The 22757-nt window shown below is 34.4% G+C and overlaps 1 protein-coding gene across 2 annotated transcripts in view; it reads left to right on the forward strand.

The window, feature by feature from the left end:
• LOC101349885 (cytochrome P450 20A1) overlaps positions 1–22757 on the forward strand; it is a 33964-nt gene that overhangs the window by 5746 nt on the left and 5461 nt on the right. For both annotated transcript variants that reach the window (XM_004378243.3, XM_023733010.1), the window contains exons 2-11: positions 163–212; positions 1118–1284; positions 3438–3580; positions 7171–7338; positions 8605–8683; positions 11884–11999; positions 12822–12876; positions 15537–15657; positions 17769–17880; positions 19103–19167. In XM_004378243.3, coding sequence (XP_004378300.1) covers positions 163–212; positions 1118–1284; positions 3438–3580; positions 7171–7338; positions 8605–8683; positions 11884–11999; positions 12822–12876; positions 15537–15657; positions 17769–17880; positions 19103–19167 — 1076 coding nt within the window. The remainder of the gene's footprint in view (positions 1–162; positions 213–1117; positions 1285–3437; positions 3581–7170; positions 7339–8604; positions 8684–11883; positions 12000–12821; positions 12877–15536; positions 15658–17768; positions 17881–19102; positions 19168–22757) is intronic.

Here is a 22757-nt window from a genome sequence, read left to right on the forward strand (position 1 = left end):
ACAAAAGTCATTTTTTATATTTTAACGTAGAAATAATTTCTTAGATTCAACTGAATTGGAAAGCCATCTTTTAAGGTCCTGCAGATGTCTTGGGAAAACACATTTGACTTATGGAGTGTATGATAATTCATTATACTAAACTATTTTTAATTTTTTCTTAAGGCTTCCAGACAAGCTGCGGGGATTCCGGGGATTACGCCAACTGAAGAAACGTGAGGAATTGTTTCTTTGGAATCAAGTGGAATCAACCCATCATTTTTAGTACCCAAACTAAGCCATATTTTTATATTACTCAGCCTATTTAATTTCTTTATATATTCTAAATTTACATCTGGGCCTACAACCTAAAACTTTATTAAGAAAAGAAAAGAGCGCTGTGTAAATCAAAACCTTTAATTGCTTTCATTTTTCCTAGCCAAAGAAAGTAGAAAATAGAGAGACAGGATTAAGATAAAAGGTTAAGAAGAAAAAAATTGCCATACCTGATGTGATGATTTTCATCAGCCTATGATAACCATTGATGTCTTACAATGAGGTGCTGCAGAAGTTGTATAGTTTCCAGTTTCTGTGTCACATGTTCCTTTTGTAGCTGTTTTATTTGGTGGCATAGTAGTTAAGTGCTCGGCTGCTAACTGAAAGGTCGGTGGTTCAAACCCACCAGCTGCTCTGTGGGAGACAGATGTGATGATCTGCTTCCATAAAGACTACAGCATAGGAAACCCTATTGGGCAGTCAACCTGGTCCTTTAGGGTTGCTGTGAGTCAGAATCGACTTGACGGCAATGGGTTTTTTGGTTTATGATGTCCATCGATAGAATGAGATACTGCAAAAGTTGGATATCTTTCCAGTTTCTGACTCAGATGTTCCTTGTGTAGCTTTTTTATTTGGATTCAAGTGATGATAAATTTTCAAAGTATCAGACAAATCCATATCTAACTATATAACTGTAGAAACATAGCGAGAAGTCAAATATAATGGAGTTTTGGATTCTGCAGTAATTTGAATTTCATGCACCTGTGTTCTCATCTGTTGACACGGTTAATTCAGATTCAGGTATTGATTTTCTGATTCTTCCAAGTGAAATTAATTGTTTTTTTAAATGATGGTCTTTTCTCAGAGACGGTAATCTTCCAGATATTGTCAACAGTGGAAGTTTGCACGAGTTCCTGGTTAATTTGCATGAGAGATACGGGTCCGTGGTCTCTTTCTGGTTTGGCAGGCACCTTGTGGTTAGTTTGGGGACCGTTGATGTACTGAAGCAGCATATCAACCCCAATAAGACATGTAAGTGTAATTTTCTTTCTAATTAGCTGATTCTTATTTCTTAAGAATAAATATCTAATGAATGAAGAACTATACGTTGTTCTTAAATAGGAATGTTGTTATTGTTAGCTGCTGTAGAATTGACTTTGACTCTTGGCAACCTTACATACAAAAGAACAGAATGTTACCTGGTTCTGCATCATCCTCACAATTGCCAGCAAGTTCAAGTCCATTGTTGAGGCTGTTGTGCTAATCCATCTCACTAAGGGTCTCCCATTCCCTTATTGGCCGTCTGTGTCACGAAACATGGTGCCCTCTAGTGATTGATCCCTGACGTGTTCTGTTATGATCTATACGGTTTTCATTGGCTAGTTTTTGGAAGTAGATCACCAGGGCTTTCTACCTAGTCTGTCTTTGTCTGGAAGGTCTGCTGAAACTTGTCCACCATGGGTGATCCTGATGGTATTTGAAATACTGGTGGCATAGCTTCCAGCACCATAGCAACATGCAAGCCACCATAGTACAATGAACTGACAGATGGGTGGTAGTAGATAGGAATAGATAACTTATTGGATGTTTTGTACTATGTGCCAGGCATTGTGCTAAAGTCTTTATATTTGTTAACTCATATAAGACAAAATACTGTAAAATAATTATTTTTTTTCTTCAATTTATGGATATACAATGAAATCCCAATGCAGATTCCAACAGGATTTTTTTTGGAACCTGAAAAAAATAGTTCCAGGGTTCATCTGGAAGAGTAAATGTACATAAACAGCCAAAAAAAAAGCCTAAAAAAGAAATAGTAATGAGAGGAATACTTGTACCATCAGATAGTAAAGTGTGTCATAAAGCTAGAGCGATTTAAAGACTCTTGTCCTGTGATAGGACTAGACAGATCATGGAGTAGAATAGGTAGTCCAGGAGACTAATCAGGTATGTATGGTAAAGATAGCAGTTTATGATAAAGGGTAAAGGTAATAAATGGTTTTGGGAAAACTAGTTAGCTATATTGAAAAAAATAAATCTCCATCCCTGCCTTATTCTTCATATCAAAATAAATTCTGAATGATTAAAGTAGAAAGTCATAAAAGTAATAGATACATGGTTAAAGATTTTAAATTTGGACGTAGATAAACCTTTTCTTACCATGACACAAGACCTAGGAGCCATAAAGCACAAGATGGATAAATCGACCTATATAAAAATGAAAACTTTCAGTACAATAATAAGCAACTTAAAAAAAAACGAGATGGGCAAGTGTCGGCCACACGAGAACTGAGGAACAATTGATATCTGATATCCTTAACATCTAGTAAATAATTATTACATTCCAGTAAAGTAAAAAGACACCATGAAAAAGTTTCAAAGGGAAAATATTTACCACACATATAAATACAGGTAAATAAACACACACATAGTCTAACAAGAAAAGAAAAATGAAATGCCCTCATAGAAAAATGGGCAAAAAACAAAAACAAGGCAGTTCAAGAAAGAAGAAATAAAAATGACCAATAAACGAATGAAAACATATTTAATCTCACTAATAATCAATGGGGTGCAAATAAAAATGAGATTTTTAAATCTCTAAAATGTTAACAGTGAGTGTCGCTGTGTGTTGAAGTTTAGGATGAATTTTACTTCTTCATGTTTTCTTGTATTGTTTAAATTGTTTACAGTGAGCATGTACTTTTTTTTGTGAAAACAATGTTATCATTAAAGTTTAAAAAGAATTAAGAAAAAAAGAAATTTTTAAATTCAGTTATTTAATTTTAATTGTAATCGTGATCACAAATGTACCCATTTTGCTTTAAAATCAGTGGAATGGTTTTTTGTTTTGGTTTTTGTTTTCTACCTACGTGATTACAGTACAACCTACCTGTAGTCACATAGGTAGAAAATGGAAATATTAATGATTTACAGTGGAATTCTGAGTCAGGATGTTGTATTCTTGCCAATTTCCATTGCCGCTTGTACTGTTTATTTTTAGGAGAGACAGTTAAGGGAATTGTAAAGAAAATTGCCATGCTCTCACCTACGATCACTTATTTCCCTTGGTCTCTTTATTCTCTTGCTGGAGAAGTTTTATTGTTTTTCTTTTTTGCGGGGGAAGGGGAGTTTTTTTTTTATTATTTTGATTGTTCATTTAGAAATATTCCATTTGTCTCTTTCAGCGGACCCTTTTGAAACTATGTTAAAGTCATTATTGAGGTATCAGGCTGGTAGTGGGGGTGCAAGTGAAAACCACATGAGGAAAAAATTATATGAAAATGGTGTGACTAATTCTCTGCAGAGTAATTTTGCTGTCTTGCTAAAGGTAAGGTGGTAAGTAGTTTGGCCTCAAGTTCAACACAATAGAGATAATAGTATACTTTTTGACTTTTTGACTATTGACATATCCTGTCTTTGATGCTCTTTTTTTTTTTTAAGTTTTAAAAATATTTTATTTTAGATTTTAGGCGAAAGTTTACACAGCAAATTGGGTACCCATTTAACAATTTTTATACAAATTGTTCTGTGACATTAGTTAAAATTTTTATACGTGTCAGCATTGTCTTTATTTCTATTCTGTTCATTCTGTTTCCATTGAACTAGCTTCTCTGCCCCTCCTTGCCTTCTCATCTTTGCTTTTGGGTGAATGTTGACCATTTGGTCTGGTATAGTTGATTGTTTAAGGGAGCACGTTCCTCACAGGTGATATTATTTATTTTATAAGCCAGATTTAGCTGAAAGGAAACCTTTGGGAGTGGCTTCAGTTCCAAGTTCAAAGGGTAACTTAGGACGATAGTCTCAGGGGTTCCTCTAGTCTCTATCAGTCCAGTTAAGTCTAGTCTTTTTCAGAACTTTGAGTTTTGTTCTACATTTTTCTCCCGTTCTATCCGGGACCGTCTGTTGTGTTCTGCTCAGAACAGTCAGTAGTGGTAGCCAGGAAGCATCTACTTCTGGTCTCAGGTTAGAAGAGGCCGTGGTTTGTGTGGGCTGTTAGTCCTGTGGACTAGTTTCTTCTTTTAGTCTTTGGTTTCCTTCATTCTCTCTTGCTCCAGACAAGAAGAGAACAATGTTGTATCTTAGATGGGTACTCGCAAGCTTTTTGGACCCAGACACTACTCATTGATACTCTTTTCTTACCTGTCTCTGTAAGCTGACTTTTATTTTCCTGAAATTCTAAAACAAGAAAACAAACAAAAAACCCAGACAAACAAAAGCAAAACACACACACCCCAAAAAGAAAATGAAGCAAAAATCCTAAAACCTAGACTGTTGGAATGATGAGAATGGAGAGAGCCTGAAGATGTTTGCTCTATCAGTTGGTTTGTCATTTGTTTTCAGGCCAGACTTTAAGCCAATGTTTCCCACCTGAAATACACCCTGTTGTTAAAAATGCAGATTCCTGGGCCCTTACTCAAACTTACTGAAACAGAATCTCTGGGAGGGAGGACCTGACGTTTTAAAGAAGCTCCCCAAATGATTTACAAAGTTTGAGAACAAAACTAATCCATACCAGTTAGCCTCTTTTCCTTTTTGTCCTTAAAGATCCTTAGCTGAACCCTGTGTGCTATCTGACAGTTCTGTGTCCCCAAGGGAGTACTCCAAACCTTCAGCCTTATTCTAGTATTGCCAGTACTCCCCAAACCCTTTGCTTCCACGTACATGTTAATTTTTCAGGTTTCCTTCTGTTATTGACTTATAGTTTTATTCCATTGTGGTCAGAGAAGATACTTTGTATGATTTCAGTCTTCTTAAATTTATTGAGACTTCTGTGGCCTAAAATATGGTCTGTCCTGGATAATAATTCCATATTCTCTTGAGAAGAATGTGAATTCTGCTGATGGATGTTCTGTAGTTGTCTGTTCTAGTTGATTTATTAGTTACTCTGTTTCATATGGATCTTCTGTCTAATTTTTCTGTTTAATTAGTGAAAGTAGGGTATTATAATCTCCAGCTACTATTGGGAAAATGTTTGTTTCTCCCTTCCATTCTGTCAGTATTTGCTTCATATATTTTGAGGCTCTTCTTGAGTGTGTATATGTTTGTAATTGTTACATCTTCTTGATGGATTGAACCCTTTATCAATATACATAATGTCCTTCTTCGTCTCTTGTAACAATTTTTGACTTGTCTATTTTTCTAATATTAGTTTAGCCATTCCAGCTCTTTTTTGGTTACTGTTTGCATGTAATATCTGTTTCCAACCTTTTACTTTCAACCTGTTTGTGTCTTTGAATCAAAAGTGAGTCTCTTATAAGCAGTATGTGGTTGGATCATGTTTGGTTTTTTTTTTTTTTTAAATCCATTCTGTCTGTCTATGCCTTTTAATCGGAGAGTTTAATCCATTTACCTTTAATTACTAATAAGCAGATAAGGACTTCTGCTATTTTGCTGTTTGTTTTCTAGGTCTTGTATCTTTTTTGTTCCTCAGATCCTTATTACTGCTTTCTTTTGTTATTAATTGATTTTTTTTCTGGTGTTTTGTTTCCCTTTTCATTTCTTTTTCTGTAATTTTAAAATTTTTTCATAGTGATTACTTTGGATATTACAATCAACATTTTAACTTTATAACAATTAAGTTTGAATTAATACTAACTTAGTTTCAATAAAATACCTGAGCTCTGCTCCTTTATAGCTCCATCCCCCCTTTATGTTGTTATTGTCATAAGTTATATCTGTACACGTTGTCTGCCCATTAATATAACTTTATAATTTTTAAATGTGTTTTTCTTTTAGATCATACAGGGGGGAAAAAAAGAGAGAGAGAAAAGAGGATTTACAAATCAAATATGCAATACTACTGAACAGCTGCCTTTAGCATTTCTTGTAGGGCAGGTCTACTAGTGAGAAACTCCTTAGTTTTTATCTGGGAATGTCTTAATTTTTCCTTCATTTTTGAAGGGTAGTTTTACCAGATATGGACTTCTTGGTTGATAAGTTTTTTTTTTTTTTTTTTCTTATCAACTCTTTAAATATATCATCCCACTGCTACCGTGGCCAATATCCATGCTTTTAATTACTTTCAGCAGAAGCCACCTGGGAAGCTTCCTGTTTCTGTACATGGAGTTGAGACAGCTGAGAAGGTCACAAGTCACATATTTTTCCTAGAATTGTTTTGAGGCAAAAATTCCATGCTTATTAAGAAAAATAATATTTTCTGAAGCAAGCACACTTTGATATTTGGTAACATGAAACTAATTTTTCAAATATATTATTCTATTTTAACTGTTGTTTTTCTGTTTTCTTCATACTTTGCCCAAATCTCAGAATTGTTTTAAAAGTATATTCACTTGTTCAGTTTATTAATTTTGATACTTTGGAATCATTGAGGCCTCCCTTCCCTTTCTCCAAAAAAAGTTTTATATTCCATATACTTCACTTGAAGTTGGTGTAAACCTATGTAATGCTAACGCTTTTCATTTTGAATATTTATTTTACATTTTACAAAATTTAGTCCTTTGTACTGTGACAAGAAATTCACGAAGTTGATATGGGGAATAGTTTAAAATTGAGTTCCTGTCATGGGAGGGGCTTTATATATGTTACCTTACAAAATCCTTACACAATAGTTACGTGAGGTGGATATAATTATCCCTATCACAGCAGCCACGCGACGTAGCAGTTACCATTCCCATTTAACTGATGAGTCACCTGAACCTCTGAAACGTTAATAAGCAAATTTCCCAAAGTCACATTACTTCTAAGTGACAGAGCCAGAGATAAAACCAAGATTTTCTGATTTCAAAGCTTGTCATCTTTTTTATTTGACACTGCTTTTATTTCACAAGAGACTTAATAAATATTTGGGGAATGAAGGAATGACAAAGAGACTCTGAGAAGTTCCTGTTACTTGCTGAGTTTTTCTAAGATTTAGCCAGAGGAGACAGTAAATCATTGTGGTTCTCTGTTCTCTTTCAGCTTTCAGAAGAATTATTAGCTAAATGGCTCTCCTATCCAGAGTCCCAGCATGTTCCCCTCTGCCAGCATATGCTTGGTTTTGCTATGAAGTCTGTTACACAGATGGTAATGGGTAGTACCTTTGAAGATGACCAGGAAGTCATTCGCTTCCAGAAGAATCATGGCACGGTAAATCTAGGGATGAATTTAAAATTATTCTTTCCTCAAGTGGGGTAGTTGAATGATGCAGACTTTGTCTCTAAAGGAGAAAGTTTAAGATTCTGTGGTACAGGTAGTCCCCCGCTTACTTTTCATTATTATTGCCTTTTATTATCAGTATGTTTATATATCCAATCTTTATTTGTCTTTGGGGGTTGGAAACATTACATATAAACTTACAGATATATTTAATACATACTTGGCATATATATTACTAACAATAATATGTACCAAAAGACAGTGTAAGTACAGTTCATCATAACTTGAATATGTCATAAGTCAGGGACTACCCATATAGAAATTTCCATATTTTGTGCTGAAAAGAACAATGCAAGCAAAATTAATTATTGCCTTTTTAAAAAATTTAAGCAGTGACTTTTTTAAAGCAATTTTTGAAATGTAAAAAATGCATGACTGAATTTTTTTTTAATACTTAGCAAGTATGTTATAAAAATAATACTGATACTAAGAATTTTTCAAATATTTATCCATTGATTAATAAACTTTATTACTTTCACCATGATTAGGTTTTGTTTCAGAACTTGTGAATTATAATCAACTTAAAATTTTTTCCTCTGCTGCTTATCATCTCTAAACCTTAAACTAATTTTTAACCTTTTTCTGAATCTCAACCAATATTTATCAACATCTCAGGTAAAATAAAAATTTGGAATTATCTGTGAATTTTATTTATCCGCTGGTACCATTATAATAAAAAATTGATTATACTGCTGTATCCTCCCCTCCTTCCCATTCCTAGTCCCTTTAAATAAAAGCAGGTTTTAACTTTCCAGTTGTAATTAATTTGAAGGGTGCCTTGTTTGAAATCATTAAAATATATTTGTAGCCTATTCTGAGAGACTGTGGAGTAAATGATTGTGTCCAAAACACAAACCAAACCCACTGCCGTAAAGTCGATTCCGACTTATAGCGACCCTACAGGACAGAGTAGAACTGCCCCATAGGGTTCCCAAAGTTGTAAATCTTTATTGGAGCAGACTGGCACGGCACATCTTTCTCCTATGGAGTGGCTGGTGGATTCGAACTGCTGACCTTTCCGTTAGCGGCTGAGGGCTTACCCCGTGCACCACCAGGGCTCCAGTGATTGTGTAGCCCATTTAAAAAGGACAGATTAATTGTCAGATCTGTTGGTGAGAATGGAATTCTTCAGTTACTAGCCTAGATTAGTTTGTATTATTTAGAAAATCTAGCTAGTAAATATTTTCCTATTTTCAGGTTTGGTCTGAGATTGGAAAAGGCTTTCTAGATGGGTCGCTTGATAAAAGTACAACTCGGAAAAAACAATATGAAGATGGTATGTTTGGTCACTCTTAATTTTTACTAAGGACAAAGGTGTATATACCCAATTTTAACAGAGTTATCTCTGAATGGTGGGATTATAGGTTATTTATGTTTTTCCCCTATGTTTTATATGGTGTAAGTTTTTTTTTTTTCTAACTAGAGAGGAAAAAGCAATTGGCTAGTAAAAGAAACTCTAGCACTCACTGCAGAATGAGGGTGCTGTAAAGCCAGTACATCCTATAGGGCTTATGGAAAGTACAAAAGTACAAGGCTAAGAAAGCAATTTGACAGTACATTTTAAGAGCTGTAAGTAATGGATGAAATTATCTAAAAGAAGAAAGCGTTCATGAAAATAGTTTTTGTAATACTCTTTCTGCAAGTGAAAAACCAGAAGCAACCGAAATGTCCAACAGTATAAGAATTTGTTGAAAAATGAATGGTATTTTTCATGATATAAAATACAGATATTTTTAAAAATATAAAAATGTATAGAAATTGAGTAAAAAAAAAACCTTCAAAATTGTTTGATATTGATAACAACTTAATAAAATTTACACAGAAAAATGAAGTTTCCATTTAAGATAGCCTTCCAAAATTATTCTCCCTTGTTCTTTTTTTAGAAGTAAAGAGGGTAAATTTTAAATGTACAGACGGCCTTGTAATAATGGATTATTTTCATATATAATAGTATTGCTTCATAGTATTCTCTTCATTCATTTTTCAACAGATATTTATCGAGGCCTACTATGTGCCAGGCACTATTCTATGCATAGAAGATAAAAATTTTTGTGACTTTTTAGCAAACACTTGCAAGACGAAATCGGTCTTGCAGATTATGTGGATATTCAAATTTCCAGGGGAAGACTGTTCCAGGTAGAGGAAAAGTAATTGCAAAGTCTTTGAGGTGGTATTCTTCCTGATGTATTTGAGGTACAACAGGGAGGCCAGTATGGCTGGAGTGAAGTGAGTTAAAAAATAAAAGGAGGTGAGGTCTGGAGAGTTGGACAGAAGGACAGATTTTGTAAGGCTTATAGATTATTGTATGTCTAGGTTGTTACTACGAGATAGGATTCCACTGGAAGTTTTGAAGAGAGGAATGATATCCAAGTTAAACTTTACAACGATCACTTTGGTTGCCATGATAGACTAATAAGAGCCAACAGCAGAAGTAGGGAGAATAGGGGGATATTGCAGTGAACCAAGCAAGAGAGAGAATGTGGCCTAGATAAGGTGACAGGCAGCAGTGAAGGTGATGAAGATATCTACTGTATTTATTTAACCATTAAAAAAAAAAGTCTTTTATTCCCAAGCTGGCATTGGAATCTCAGCAAACACTTTCTTCTTTTCTACATCTTCACACTGATCCTTTCTTTTCTTTTTTAACAACTTTATTGAGGTATAATTCACATGTCATACAGTTCACCCATTTAAAGTGTACAGTTCAGTGGCTTTTAGTATATTCACAGATATGTGCAGCCCTCACCACAGTCAATTTTAGAACATTTCTTCACCTCAAGAAGAAATCCCATATCCTTTAGCTATCACACCTCTAGTCCCACCACCCCTCCCCGCTGCCAATCCTCAGCAACTACTAGATTTACCAATTCTGTACTTTCATATGAATGGAATCATTATAGTATGTGATCTTTTGTGACTGGCTTCTTTCACGTAGCATACAGTTTTCAAGGTTCGTCCATGATGTAGAATATACTTCATTCCTTTTTATGGCTGAATCATATTCTTTTGCATGGATATACCACATTTTGTTTATCCATTTGTCTATTGATGGACATTTGGATTGTTCCTACCTTTTGGCTATTATGAATAATACTGCTATAAACATTCATTTACAATTTTCTATGTGGACATATGTTTTCATTTCTTCTGGGTACATACCTAGGAGTGGAACTGCTGGATCATAGTTCTACTCTGCATTCATGGGGTTGCCATGAGTTGGAAGTGACTCGATGGCAGGTAACAGTAACAACAACATGGTATGTTTAATCATCTGAAGAACTGCCAGACTGTTTTCCAAAGTGGCTGGACCATTTTACTTACCCACCAGCAGTGTATGAGGGCTTTGATTTCTTCACAGCCTCCCCAACACCATATCTGACTCTTGATTCTAGCCATCCTGCTGGGTGTGAAGCGGTATCTCATTGTGGTTTGATTTGCATTTCTCTAGTGACTAATGATGTAGAGCATCTTTTCGTGTGGTTATTGGCCATTTGCATTTTTTTTGTCTATTCAAGTTCTTTGCCTATTTTTTAAATAAGGCAGTTGAGTTTTTATTGTTGAGTTGTAAGAGTTGTTTATGTATCTTGGATACAAGTCTCTTGTCAGATATGTGATTTCTAAATATTTTCTCTCATTCTTTGATTATCTTTTCATTTTCTTGATGGTGTCCTTTGGTGCACAAAAGTTTTAAATTTTGATGAAGTCCGATTTATCTACTGTATTTTGAAGATAGAACCACCAACATTGGCTGGCAGACTAGATGCAGGGTGAGAGGGAGAAAGAGAGGGAGACACCACCAAGTACTTGGGCCTGAGTATCTAAAAATAAGGTTATGGAAATAAGATGGGGAAACTGGGGAAATATCCAGTGTGAGGGGACAAAAGATCAGGAGTTCCGTTTTGGGTATGTTATGTTTAATATGCTTCATATACTCAAGTGGGGAGATGCTGAGTTGGTTTTTAGATATATGAGAGTTCAGGGGAGAGAGGTCCTGACTGGAAATACGAATTTGGGAGTTATTTCTACATCTGTTTCTACTTCTAAATGAGTGAGACATGATCTGGGGAAAGAATGGAATTAAGAGGACAGAATTTAGAAAGAAGATGCATAATATCAAGGGAGTGGGGGCATATGTATGTGGAGGCTTCTTGGATGCAGGTGTTGTTCAACTTCTTGCCCTAGGTGGTGGTGATGTGGATGTTTGCTTTATAATCATCCATTCCTTAAACCGTACATATATGTTTGCCATAATTTTTTTTGTTTTTTTTTTGTATGTATGCTATATTTAACAAAAACAAGGAAGAAAAAGTAGATGAGTTTAAACAAATTAGCTCTCTTTATTGTTAGTAACTACTCTTTTACCTTTGGAAATTTTATTCTGCATATAGTAAAATTGTATGGAATTATTTTTTAAAAAAAAGTTCAACCTTCACAAATGTTTATATTCTAAAATCTTTTTTTTTTTTTTTCCCTAAGCCCTTATGCAACTGGAATCTATTTTAAAGAAAATCATAAAAGAACGAAAAGGGAGGAACTTCAGTCAGCATATTTTCATTGACTCCTTAGTACAGGGGAACCTTAATGACCAGCAGGTAATGCAATTGTTAAATGTTTATCAAATAAAAAATAATCAAACTTTAATCCAGATGCCCTCCTAAAATTCAATGGCTCTGTTCTCTTTTATTATACATCTTAAGTGGTACAAGTAGTTAGTGTCCTTTTATTTAGCTCTCTGACACAGCTCTGTATTAATCAATATTTGAATACACAAATATTGAGCCAAAATTCCATGATCATAAAAGAGAAGGAAGACTTGTGTAAGCCTTTATATACTAAACCTGCTCTGCCTACATGGCCAGGTGTGGTAGGTTGGCTTCTTCACAGTGTATGTCTGTCACCCTAGCCTACCACTGCGTTTATGGTGTTGCCAGGCAAAGGACAGAAGTGGAGCCATTGTTGCCACAATTATTCATTATAGAAATTTTTTGCTCTACCCTACAAATGCAACTCAACTTTTAGTTCCTGGCAGACAGAAGTGTTTGTGTGTGTGTGTGTGTATTCACGTGTGCACGCAAAAATGGAATCAGGCTCCAAGGAGAGTGGCAGCCTCTTCTCCACTGTTCCTGAGGCTTTGTTGGTGCATCAGGCCAAGCCAGAAAGATGGACTGAGACAGTTTGTTTGTCAGAGTGCATCGTGAGCAAATAAAACCATCAACAAGTACTTACTGCATCAAAAAGCAATGCGATGTTTACTTTGGTTTTCACATACAGATTTTGTTTTAATGAAAACATTGTAAAGAAATAGGATACTTTTTTCTTTCCTTGACCTTAATTTTATACTCTAGGTTATTTTATAGGGCCTAATATAGGCCACTTTACATTTCACACTTTCTAAATTTAGTTTTGTTTCCTAGATCCTAGAAGACAGTATGATATTTTCTCTGGCTGGTTGCATAATAACTGCAAATTGTAAGTACAAATTGATTTCTTTTTAGATGGATTATAAAATATGTAAAGGTAAAGCTATTCTAAATGAAGGAAACACTGTTTGCAGGACCTTATATAAAAATTTCCCTTTCCTCCTCTTTTTTATTCTTGTTTAAAACGCTTGATTCACATAGTATCTTTTTTTTACTCCAGGTTCCCTATGCCACCTCTGAACATTGCCATAAATTTCTTGACACAGCTTTATGGATTGTGAATTCTAGTTAGTGCCTTTAAAATGAACTGCTATTGACACCTTTCCAGTTGGAGCAGTGAGCTTTTCAATTTCCTGCTGCTGCTTTTCACTTTGACTCCAATCCAGTCTGCTATTATTAAGTTCTACCAACGGGAAATATAGGCCACAGAAATCATGATTTAAAAGAACCCCTCTGTTGGTGGAATTGAAGGTGATTTTTTAAAAAATTCTAAAATACATGTTTCTAAGTTTCCTCACAGGTCTTTAGTATATATAAAAATTTGTATATAGACATAAAATACACTAATATAAAATGCTTAAAGGAAATATTAAAATATCTGTTTAAAATCTAGACAATTTATATTCACCTGAAGGATTTCATTCCCAGGTCTTTCTGTTTAAGGAAAATTTCCAAAAAATGATGAGTACAAGTGAAAACTTCCCATAAATTTTTCCTCTTTGTAAAATTTTTGACATCTCGAGATCTCTAGATATTATAGATTAAATGGAATTTAGGTAAGCCTGTGTCAAAAGTAACATACTTAATTAACCTTTTAAAAAATGTTTTAAAAATTCATTACATTAAAAATATGCCTTTGCTAAAGTCTTTCAAAAAGTCTGAATTGGTTGTGCTCTGGACACCACAAAAAGTGACTATTCCCAAGGTTGAGTTAATATTTTAATCCTATTTGCAGCTTTGGGAAGGGGGTGGGGAATTTTTAGAGTATTACTGTTTCTTTGCATGTGGGTTGGATATTTTTTAAAGGCGTCTCTGAAGTTTTGGAGAGACAGGATAGGCAGGAAACTTAATTAAAGCCCCTCCTCTGCCACTTAGTAGCCTTGGGCAAGATACTTACCTCTGTAATTTCTCCTGTTCTAAAATGAAGGTTTGGCTCTAAATGACCTCCAAAGTGTCTTCTAATTATGAAATTGTGTCTTGTTCATTACTGTATTTAAAGAACCTTAACTGGCTAAAAACATTTTTAAGCTCTCCAGACTACTTCTTAATCGAGTTGTACAAAAGAACCAATGTTTGAGATGATTAAGCTTAAACAATTATTTTAATTTTAATTTTAAGTGATAATGTAGTTAGGGCATATGAGTGCCTACTGTATGCAAATCCTTGTTCTAAATCCTTCAATATACTTATTATTGTAAAATTGTACTACATATACGTATTGTATACTGTATACACAAGTTTTCACATCATTTGTGAAATAGAAATTCTATAGGCTGCTCAAAAAACATAATAAAGAAGCATATACAGTGTAAAGTTAAGGACAGGCAATCACCCGTGTGCCTTTTCTAAGCTCTGGGTTGGGTAATTATCAAAATAATTGAGTACCACCAGGTAAATATTGATTTTACTGATTATAATATTTAGTGCAGAAAGTATATACGGTATCTTTTCTGGGCATAGGAACTGGATCCTAGGTGAATCAGGCAAAAGTTTAAAAAAATTAACTTTGAGACAAATTCAAATCAGCCGTTAGCCCAAGAAAGAGGTTGAAAATACTATGAGCATATTAAAAATTTTCTGACATGAAAAAGGTAGAGCTGTAGGTAGTGTCAGCTCAAGCAGAGGGTAGGCAAAGAGGTAGTATATTTCCAGATGGTTCCATTCTTTAATGAGCTGTAATTACAGGGTGTTCCTGAAGGAAATATCACTACTCTATTTCCTCTATTATATGTTCGCCATGTAATTTTCTTACCTTTATTTTCATTTCCTCAGTGAATATAAACCATAAACCACTTTAAGCAAAAGTAAGCCATAAACCAATGGTTTTCCAGTTTTGGTGTTAACAAAATAATTGTGGTGTTTGTTAAAACTACAGCTGTCTAGACTCCACCCCAAACCTAATGATTCAGAATCTGTGGGTGTGGAGCCATGACATCACAAAACTCCCCAGATGATTTTGAGAACCTCTGTCCTAAGCAATAATGAATCACAGTTTCTAGAGCCAGTATATCTGCTATTATAAGGAAAAATTTAGAATACTGGTTTATAGATAGATCTACTGGTTCGATTTGTATGAATCATTTCATTAGGGCTTCTGAGTGAACTGATAAATTAGTTTTTAGATTTTACAAGGTTGAGTGAACCAGATAGTCCATCACAGTCATCAACATTGAACACTCCCCAGATACTAAATTTTATTATCATTACTGTTTTACCTAAGGTAAAATGCGTTATGTAGCTTCAGTTACTTGCCAGTTTTAAGAAAGCGAGCTTTCAGATTGTAGTATCTCTTTTTTATTGTTTTCTGTAAACATTCATATTCTGTTTAATGAAGTACAAATCCATTAAAGAACTTTGTTTTATTTTTTGGTGTGTATTTTCTGCATGAGAAAAAGAAAGGAAAAAAAAGCATTAAAAATTTTTTTCTTATTTTGCTTCCAAACCATTAGTTAGCTATTTTCATTTCTGTTAATATGATTTTTCATCTAGTATGCACGTGGGCAATCTGTTTTTTAACCACCTCTGAAGAAGTTCAGAAAAAATTATATGAAGAGTTAGACGAGGTTTTTGGGAAGAGTCCTATTACTCCAGAGAAAATTGAGCAGCTCAGGTAAGAGCAATAAAAGGAAGAGGAAATTAATAAAAGATTAATCGATAATCTAATTTTCTTTTTAAAATTACAAGGTACAATACCTTCTGTGAAACCTTTAAACTAGCCTGTATAAAATAGAGTGAGTGATGTGGAACTCTTATACATTGTTGGTGGGAATGCAAAATGGTACAGCCACCTTGGAAAACAGTATGGCAGTAACTTATAGTTAAACATACACTCACCACATGATCTGGCAGTTCCGTTCCTAGGTATTTACCCAAGAGAAATGAAAACATGTCCATACAAAGACATGTATGTAAATGTTCATAACAGCATTATTCAGAAAATCGAAAAACTGGAATGAAATCAAATGTTCATCAAGTGATGAATGGATATACAAATTGTGATATATCCATACTATGGAATGTTACTAAGTAATAAAAAAGAACACAGTAAAATTCTAGAAAATACAAAACTATAGTGATGGAAAGCAGATCACTGGTTCTCTGGGGGCAGGAATGAAGACAGACAGTGCTTGTGTGTGATTACACAATTGTATACAATTACTAAGATTCATCAAACTGTATAGGTAAAATAGATGATTTTTTTTATACGTAGGTAATTCTTCATTAAAAAAAAATTTCAAAAACAGCCGCTGTGACTGCTCAGGGGTTGGAAGTCTAAGAGACTGGGTAGCAAGGAACCCTACCTTAAAGCATATTTCAACTATAGAAAAGAAGATAGAGGTACAGCCATTGGAAAGAACGAGAAGCTGTGGGCTTCCCAGGGAGGCTTCTGTTACAGATTGTTTAAAATGTTGGAAGTTTTATTTATGACATTGAGTATAACTATTTTTTATTGTAAAAGTAATACATACTTGTCTTTTAAAATTTTAATAAAACAAAAATATTTCTGTAGTCAGATTATTTGTGTTCTTTACAGTTTCTGTCATTGTGTCATGCTAAAATTAAAGGACTTTTCTACTCAAAAAAATACTGTTCTAAATTTTCTTCTGGTACTTTTGCAAGTATTTTTATTTGCTTAAATCTTTATCCATGTGGAATTTATATACCATAGGATCGCTGTGAGTTGGAATTGACTCGATAGCAATGGGGTAATATAAAACTTAGATCTTTAAACAAACAAGAATTATGGTAATATTTCAAATTAAGCAGGTTATAGAAGTTGTTGAATGACCTTTTTATTTATTTTTTTAAATTTTTTCCTGTACAAAAATTTATACATACACTGTTATGTGACTCTAATTGCTCTCCCCATACTGCGACAGCACACTCCTCCTTTCCACCCCTGATTCCCCATGTTCATTCAACCAGCCCCTGACCCTCTCTGCCTTCTCATCTCACCTCTGGACAGAAGCTGCCCATTCAGTCTCTCGTATCTGCTTGAGCTAAGAGGCACACTCCTCACGAGTATCACTTTATGTCCCACAGTGCAGTCCAATCCCTGTCTGAAGAGTTGGCCTCAGAAATTGTTTTAGTTCTGGGCTGAGAGAGAATCCAGGGGCCATGCTTTCTGGGGCACCTCCAGTCTCAGTCAGACCATTAAGTCTGGTCTTCTTACTAGAATTTGAGTTCTGCATCCCACCTTTCTCCTGCTCCATCAGGAACTTTCTGTTGTGTTCCCTATCAGGGCGGTCATTGGTGGTAGCTGGGCACCATCTAGTTCTTCTGGTCTCAGGCTGATGAAGTCTCTGGTTTATGTGGCCCTTTCATCTCTTGGGCTAATACTTTCCTTGTGTCTTTGGTGTTCTTCATTCTCCTTTACTCCAGGTGGTTGGGACCAATTGATGCATCTTAGATGGCCGCTTGCAAGCTTTTAAGACCCTAGATGCCATTCATCAAAGTAGGATGCAGAACATTTTCTTAATAAGCTTTGTTATGCCAGTTGACCTAGATGTCCTTGAAAGCATCCTCCCCAGACCCCTGCCCCTGCTACTCTGTCCCTCGAAGTGTTTGGTTGTGTTCAGGAAGCTTCTTAGCTTTGGTTTAGTCCAGTTGTGCCAACTTCCCCTGTAGTGTGTGCTGTGAATGACATTTTTAAATTGTACATACATTTCCAACTCTCTCTCCCAAAATACACATTTTCAAAGATTTTTTTTTTTTTAACAGATACTGTCGTCAAGTGCTTTGTGAAACTGTTCGGACTGCCAAACTGACACCAATATCTGCCCGTCTTCAAGATATTGAAGGAAAAGTTGACCAATTTATTATTCCTAGAGAGGTAGAAAACATTTCATATATGTAACTCATTCAGTTATTCTTCTCAACTCTTTGTGTGTGTTTTCAAATTTTATTGTTTAAAGCACCCAATAAATGTTACCTATTCCTAAATCAAAGATAGTCATTTTAAATTACAAAATAATGCATGCTTATTTTAAAGTTAAAACAGGATAAAAGAAAGTCTCCCCTCCCTAGTGTGTTAATGCACACTGTTAACAGTTTAGTGAGTATTTTTGTAGACCTTTTTCTGTGTATGTATATTAGTGTGTGTATGTGTATACATATATGGATATATTTTAAAAACTAAAGGTTACTCTTTATATAATATTATTTTTCTTTTTTTTATTCAGTATGTCATGGTTATTAGTACAACTGTTAGCTGATACAGATCTGACTCATTATTTTTAATGGTTGCATAGTATTCCATTGTGTGAATATACCATGATTTATTTAAGCCATTTCATTGATGGTAATTTAGATTGACATTTTTTTTTTAGTACTATAAATTATATATTGAGATATTGGATAGAGTATAAGAAATGGAGTTTTTGGGTCAAAGTGCATATGTATATTAAATTTAAATTGCTGTCCAAAAAGCAACTTATACTTTTGGCAACAATGTATGAGAATACCTTTTCCCTCTAAATCCTCATCTCTGGATTTCTGAATCTTTTACATATTTTGTGAGTCTTGTGGGAAAAAATTGCTATCTCATTGTTTTAATTTGCTGTTCCTTGATCATTGGAGAGATTGAGCAACTTTTTATACTTATTAAAAGTTTTTTATTTCTTCTTTTGTGAATTATCTAATTGTATCTTTCACTCTTCTTGCTAGTGAGCTTATATGTCTTTTTGTATGTTAGAGGTATTAACTACATCAGTCATGGCAAATATGTTTTCCCTATCTACGATTTGTCTTTTACCGTTGCTTATGGTGTTATGTTTTCGTTTTTTTTTACTTGATGTAGGTTTTAAATTTTCACATAATTAAGTCTGTTATTCCTTTATAGTTTCCATATTTTGTAGACCTTTCATCAGCAAAATGATGGCTAATGTTTTCTTCTATTATTTTATATTTTCATTTCATATTCATTATTTTAAAGGAGCATTTAGAATGAGTTGGCTTCCTGGGAGTCATTTTGTCCTTTTTTGGCCTTGGCCAACTAGACTGATTTATTGATTTATTGATTTATTGATTTATTTATTTATTTATTTATTTTGCAGACCCTTGTCCTTTATGCCCTTGGTGTGGTACTTCAGGATCCCAGTACTTGGCCATCACCACATAAGTATGAAATATCTATCATTGGCCTTGTGATGTTGACTTTTATCTCTTTGTATGTCTTGTATTTCTTTTCTAAGTTTTGAGGAGAAAATTAAATATGAGACAGTTACAGAGTAAAAGAAGCTACTGTCTTCCCTTTATATCTTCTGGTCACTACCTTTTCTCTTCCATGAATATGCTATCTATTACACTTTGTCTCTTCTACTATCACTTCTATCCTAAGATTTGTTGTTTAATTACCTGATCTCAACAACTGTCCTTTAATTTCAGTGGAATTTTGGGTATTGCTCATGCAGTTTCTCTTTCTCCTTCTGTTGGTCTCTATCGTCTACTATTCAGCTGTTCGGCAGAATTCTGAAAATAGGTGTCCCATGAACCCCTCAATGATGAAAATTTTAGTAATTAAGTTGGGTAAACACTACATAAACCATATCCTCCTCTTGTGTGTTCATAGTGCTCATTAGCATATTGAAGGCTCTTGATTACTTTGGTGACCCTCAGACATACTTGACCAATAGTAACAGCTATTGATAGAACTATGTTCTGTGGATCACAGTGTGGTTAGTATTAGACAATGGAGTCCCTGGGTGGTGCAGATGGTTAAGCACTGGGCTACTGGCTGAAAGGATGGTGGTTTGAACCCACCCAGAGGCACTTCGGAAGACAGGCCTGTTGATCCGCTTAGGAAAGGTCACAGCCTTGAAAACCCTATGGAGAAGTTCTACTCTCTACACATGGGGTTGCCATGAGTTGGAATCAAATCAACAGCAACTAACAACTTAGACAATGTGGAGTCATTGAAGGGCTTTAAGTAGGTGAGAGATAAGTTCAAATTTAGCTTTCAGAAAAATACATCCTTCTTATGATTTAGTCTGAAGAATAGTTTGAAAGAGGCAAAGATGAAGACAGGATTTTACAAGAAAAGCTGTTTTTGTGTACTTGTTCTTTAAAATGAATAAATGAAGGCAGGAATATAGGCTTAGAGGCTGGATATTTTTACATAAAGGATGATGAAAGCCTGCCTTAAGACAGTGATGATAGCTCTGGAAAGCAAGGAGGATGAATTTAGGATGAAGTGAATTGGATTTGTGTGGAAAGGAGATGGAGGAGACTATGATGACTTCCAGTTTTCTAACTTCAGGGAGTAGGTGAGGAAGACGAGTAAGGGGCCCAAGAGTAGTAGATTTGGGAGGGAAGATAAAAGTTTGCATGTATTGAGTCAGAAACATTTAGGTAGAGATGTTAGCTCTCTCTTTAGGTTACAAATGTTAGGTAGGCTGTTAGATATATGAATCTGGAGTTTAGGGGAAGAGTTTGTTGGCAAGAAGTTCACAATTAATTTAAATCCTTGATGACAGAATTCTTGATGACAGCTTCCTCCAACGATGACATCTTAGCTGTAGTATAATACCAACAGCAAGAAATTGATATTTGTATATTACTATTAACTAGACTCTAGACTTTACTCAGTTTTCACCATTTTTTTTAACCTGCTTTTATTTGTACATATGTGGCTATGCAATTCTATTCTATGTATAGATTGGTATAACTACTATCACAGTCAAATACAGAACTGTTTGATCGCCACAAAGAATTCCCTCGTATTACCTCTGTATTCACATCTACCTCCTACCCATAATTGCCCCACCTCTCCCTCTTTCCTTGTCCCCTGGCAACAATGAATCTGTTCTCTTCATTATTGAGGTGGTCTTTTTTCACTAAACTTAATGCCTTTGACGTCCATCTAGGTTGTTGCATGTCTCAATAATAGTTCGTTCGTTTTTATGTCTGAATAATAATACTCCATTATATGGATGTACCAGAGTTTGTTCAACCATCCTCCCATTGAAGAATGTTTGAGTTGTTCCCAGTATTTTGCTATTGTGAATGGAGCTGTTATGAACATTTGTGCAGAGGTTTTTGTGTGAACATAAGGTTTCATTTCTTTGGCATAAATGCCCAAGAGTGTGGTCGCTGGGTTGTATGGTAAGTACATGTTTAGTTTTTGTAAGACACTGTTTTCCAGGGTGGCTGTACCATTTTATGTTCCCATCAGCAATGTATAAGAGATTCATTTTCTCTGCATCCTCAGCAGCATTTGACATTACCACTAATATTGATTTTAACTGTTCTAATAGGTATGTAGTGATACCTTATTTTGGTTTTAATAAGTTCTCTTTTTGAGTAAATAATTGACATGAACTTATTCTTCCTATAAAAAAAAGTCTAGGTGTGATTTATATGTTTAAAAAAATGCATAAAAATGCATTAATGCTGGTACCATATTGTCAGTGTTTGAGAGCAAGGAACCTTGGATCAAATTCTGTGACTTAAATGAGTAATAATGTAAATATTATTCTGTACTAAATGATGAGATATTACTAACTTTAAAAATCAGGCTAAAATAAAACACTCAGCTCTGAAAAGAATGAAGGCAAAGATTTAAAAAAAAAAAAAACCTCAGTATGTGAGATTAAATTACTTTTTTTTTTAATTGTGATTTAAGTGAAAGTTTACAGAGCATATTAGTTTCTCATTAAACAGTTAATACACAAATTGTATTGTGACGTTGGTTGCCAACCCCCGATTTGTCAATACTCTCCCCTTCTCCACCCCAGGTTCCCTGTTTGCATTTGTCTAGTTTTCCTGTCTTGTCTTTGCTTTTGGGCTAGTATGCCCATTAGTCTCATACATATGATTGAACTATAAAGCATGTCCCTCACGTGTGTTATTGTAAATTCTCTCTTTGTTTTTCATTTTGATTTTTAATATAATGCTTTAAAATACAAGATATTTTAAAAAAATAATTTGAAAAATCAAGTTTGATTCTCTTTTAATCTGAAAATACATAGATACTGTCAGATAACATTTTGAGTATCAAATTTCAAGAGTTAGAAAAGGAAAAACTGATTAAATTTTATATAATTTTTGTGTGTACATTATATACTCCAAAAGTGAAAGATAATTCAAGTTTTCTGTTTTTAGAAAATAAAAAGAATTCCTCTTTTTTAAAAAAATTGCTCATAGAAGAATTTATCTCTTTTACAAACATTTATTTTTGAGAGGAATGTTTATGCTTCATGGTGGGTGGGTTATTTGTTTTGTTTTTAATGTATCTATTCTCCCACTGACTTTTAATAGAGTGAAATTCTGTAGAATTAAAAAAAAAAAAAATTTTCCTAGTCTCTTCAGTTTTCTTATGTTAATAAATTTGGTTGTATTATAATTGATAAATATAATTTTGAGGCTGGAGCCTCCAATTTTAAGAAATAAATTTTCATCAAAAAGCCTATGTAAAATGCCTCACATATTGATCAGATGGTCTCCTGTAACAGGTATTGTAAACACTTTTTTTTATCCAAAGTATTAGTGTACATTTTTGTTTTCTGGAACCAGTTAAAATGGTGCCTTCTGAATTAACCTGGACTGTAAGACAGAGTCCTCCCTGGCACAACACTTGGGGCCTTCACTGTCTGCCCCAAGCCGCTGCCGCCTTTTTTTTTTTTTTTTTTATTGTTGTGAAAAATATAGCTAACACATTTGTCAGTTCAACTTTTGTCATTGTACAATTCATTGAAACCAATTACATCAATC

The sequence above is a fragment of the Trichechus manatus genome, unplaced genomic scaffold (assembly GCF_000243295.1).
Source record: "Trichechus manatus latirostris isolate Lorelei unplaced genomic scaffold, TriManLat1.0 scaffold00056, whole genome shotgun sequence".
NCBI classification, from domain to species: domain Eukaryota; kingdom Metazoa; phylum Chordata; class Mammalia; order Sirenia; family Trichechidae; genus Trichechus; species Trichechus manatus.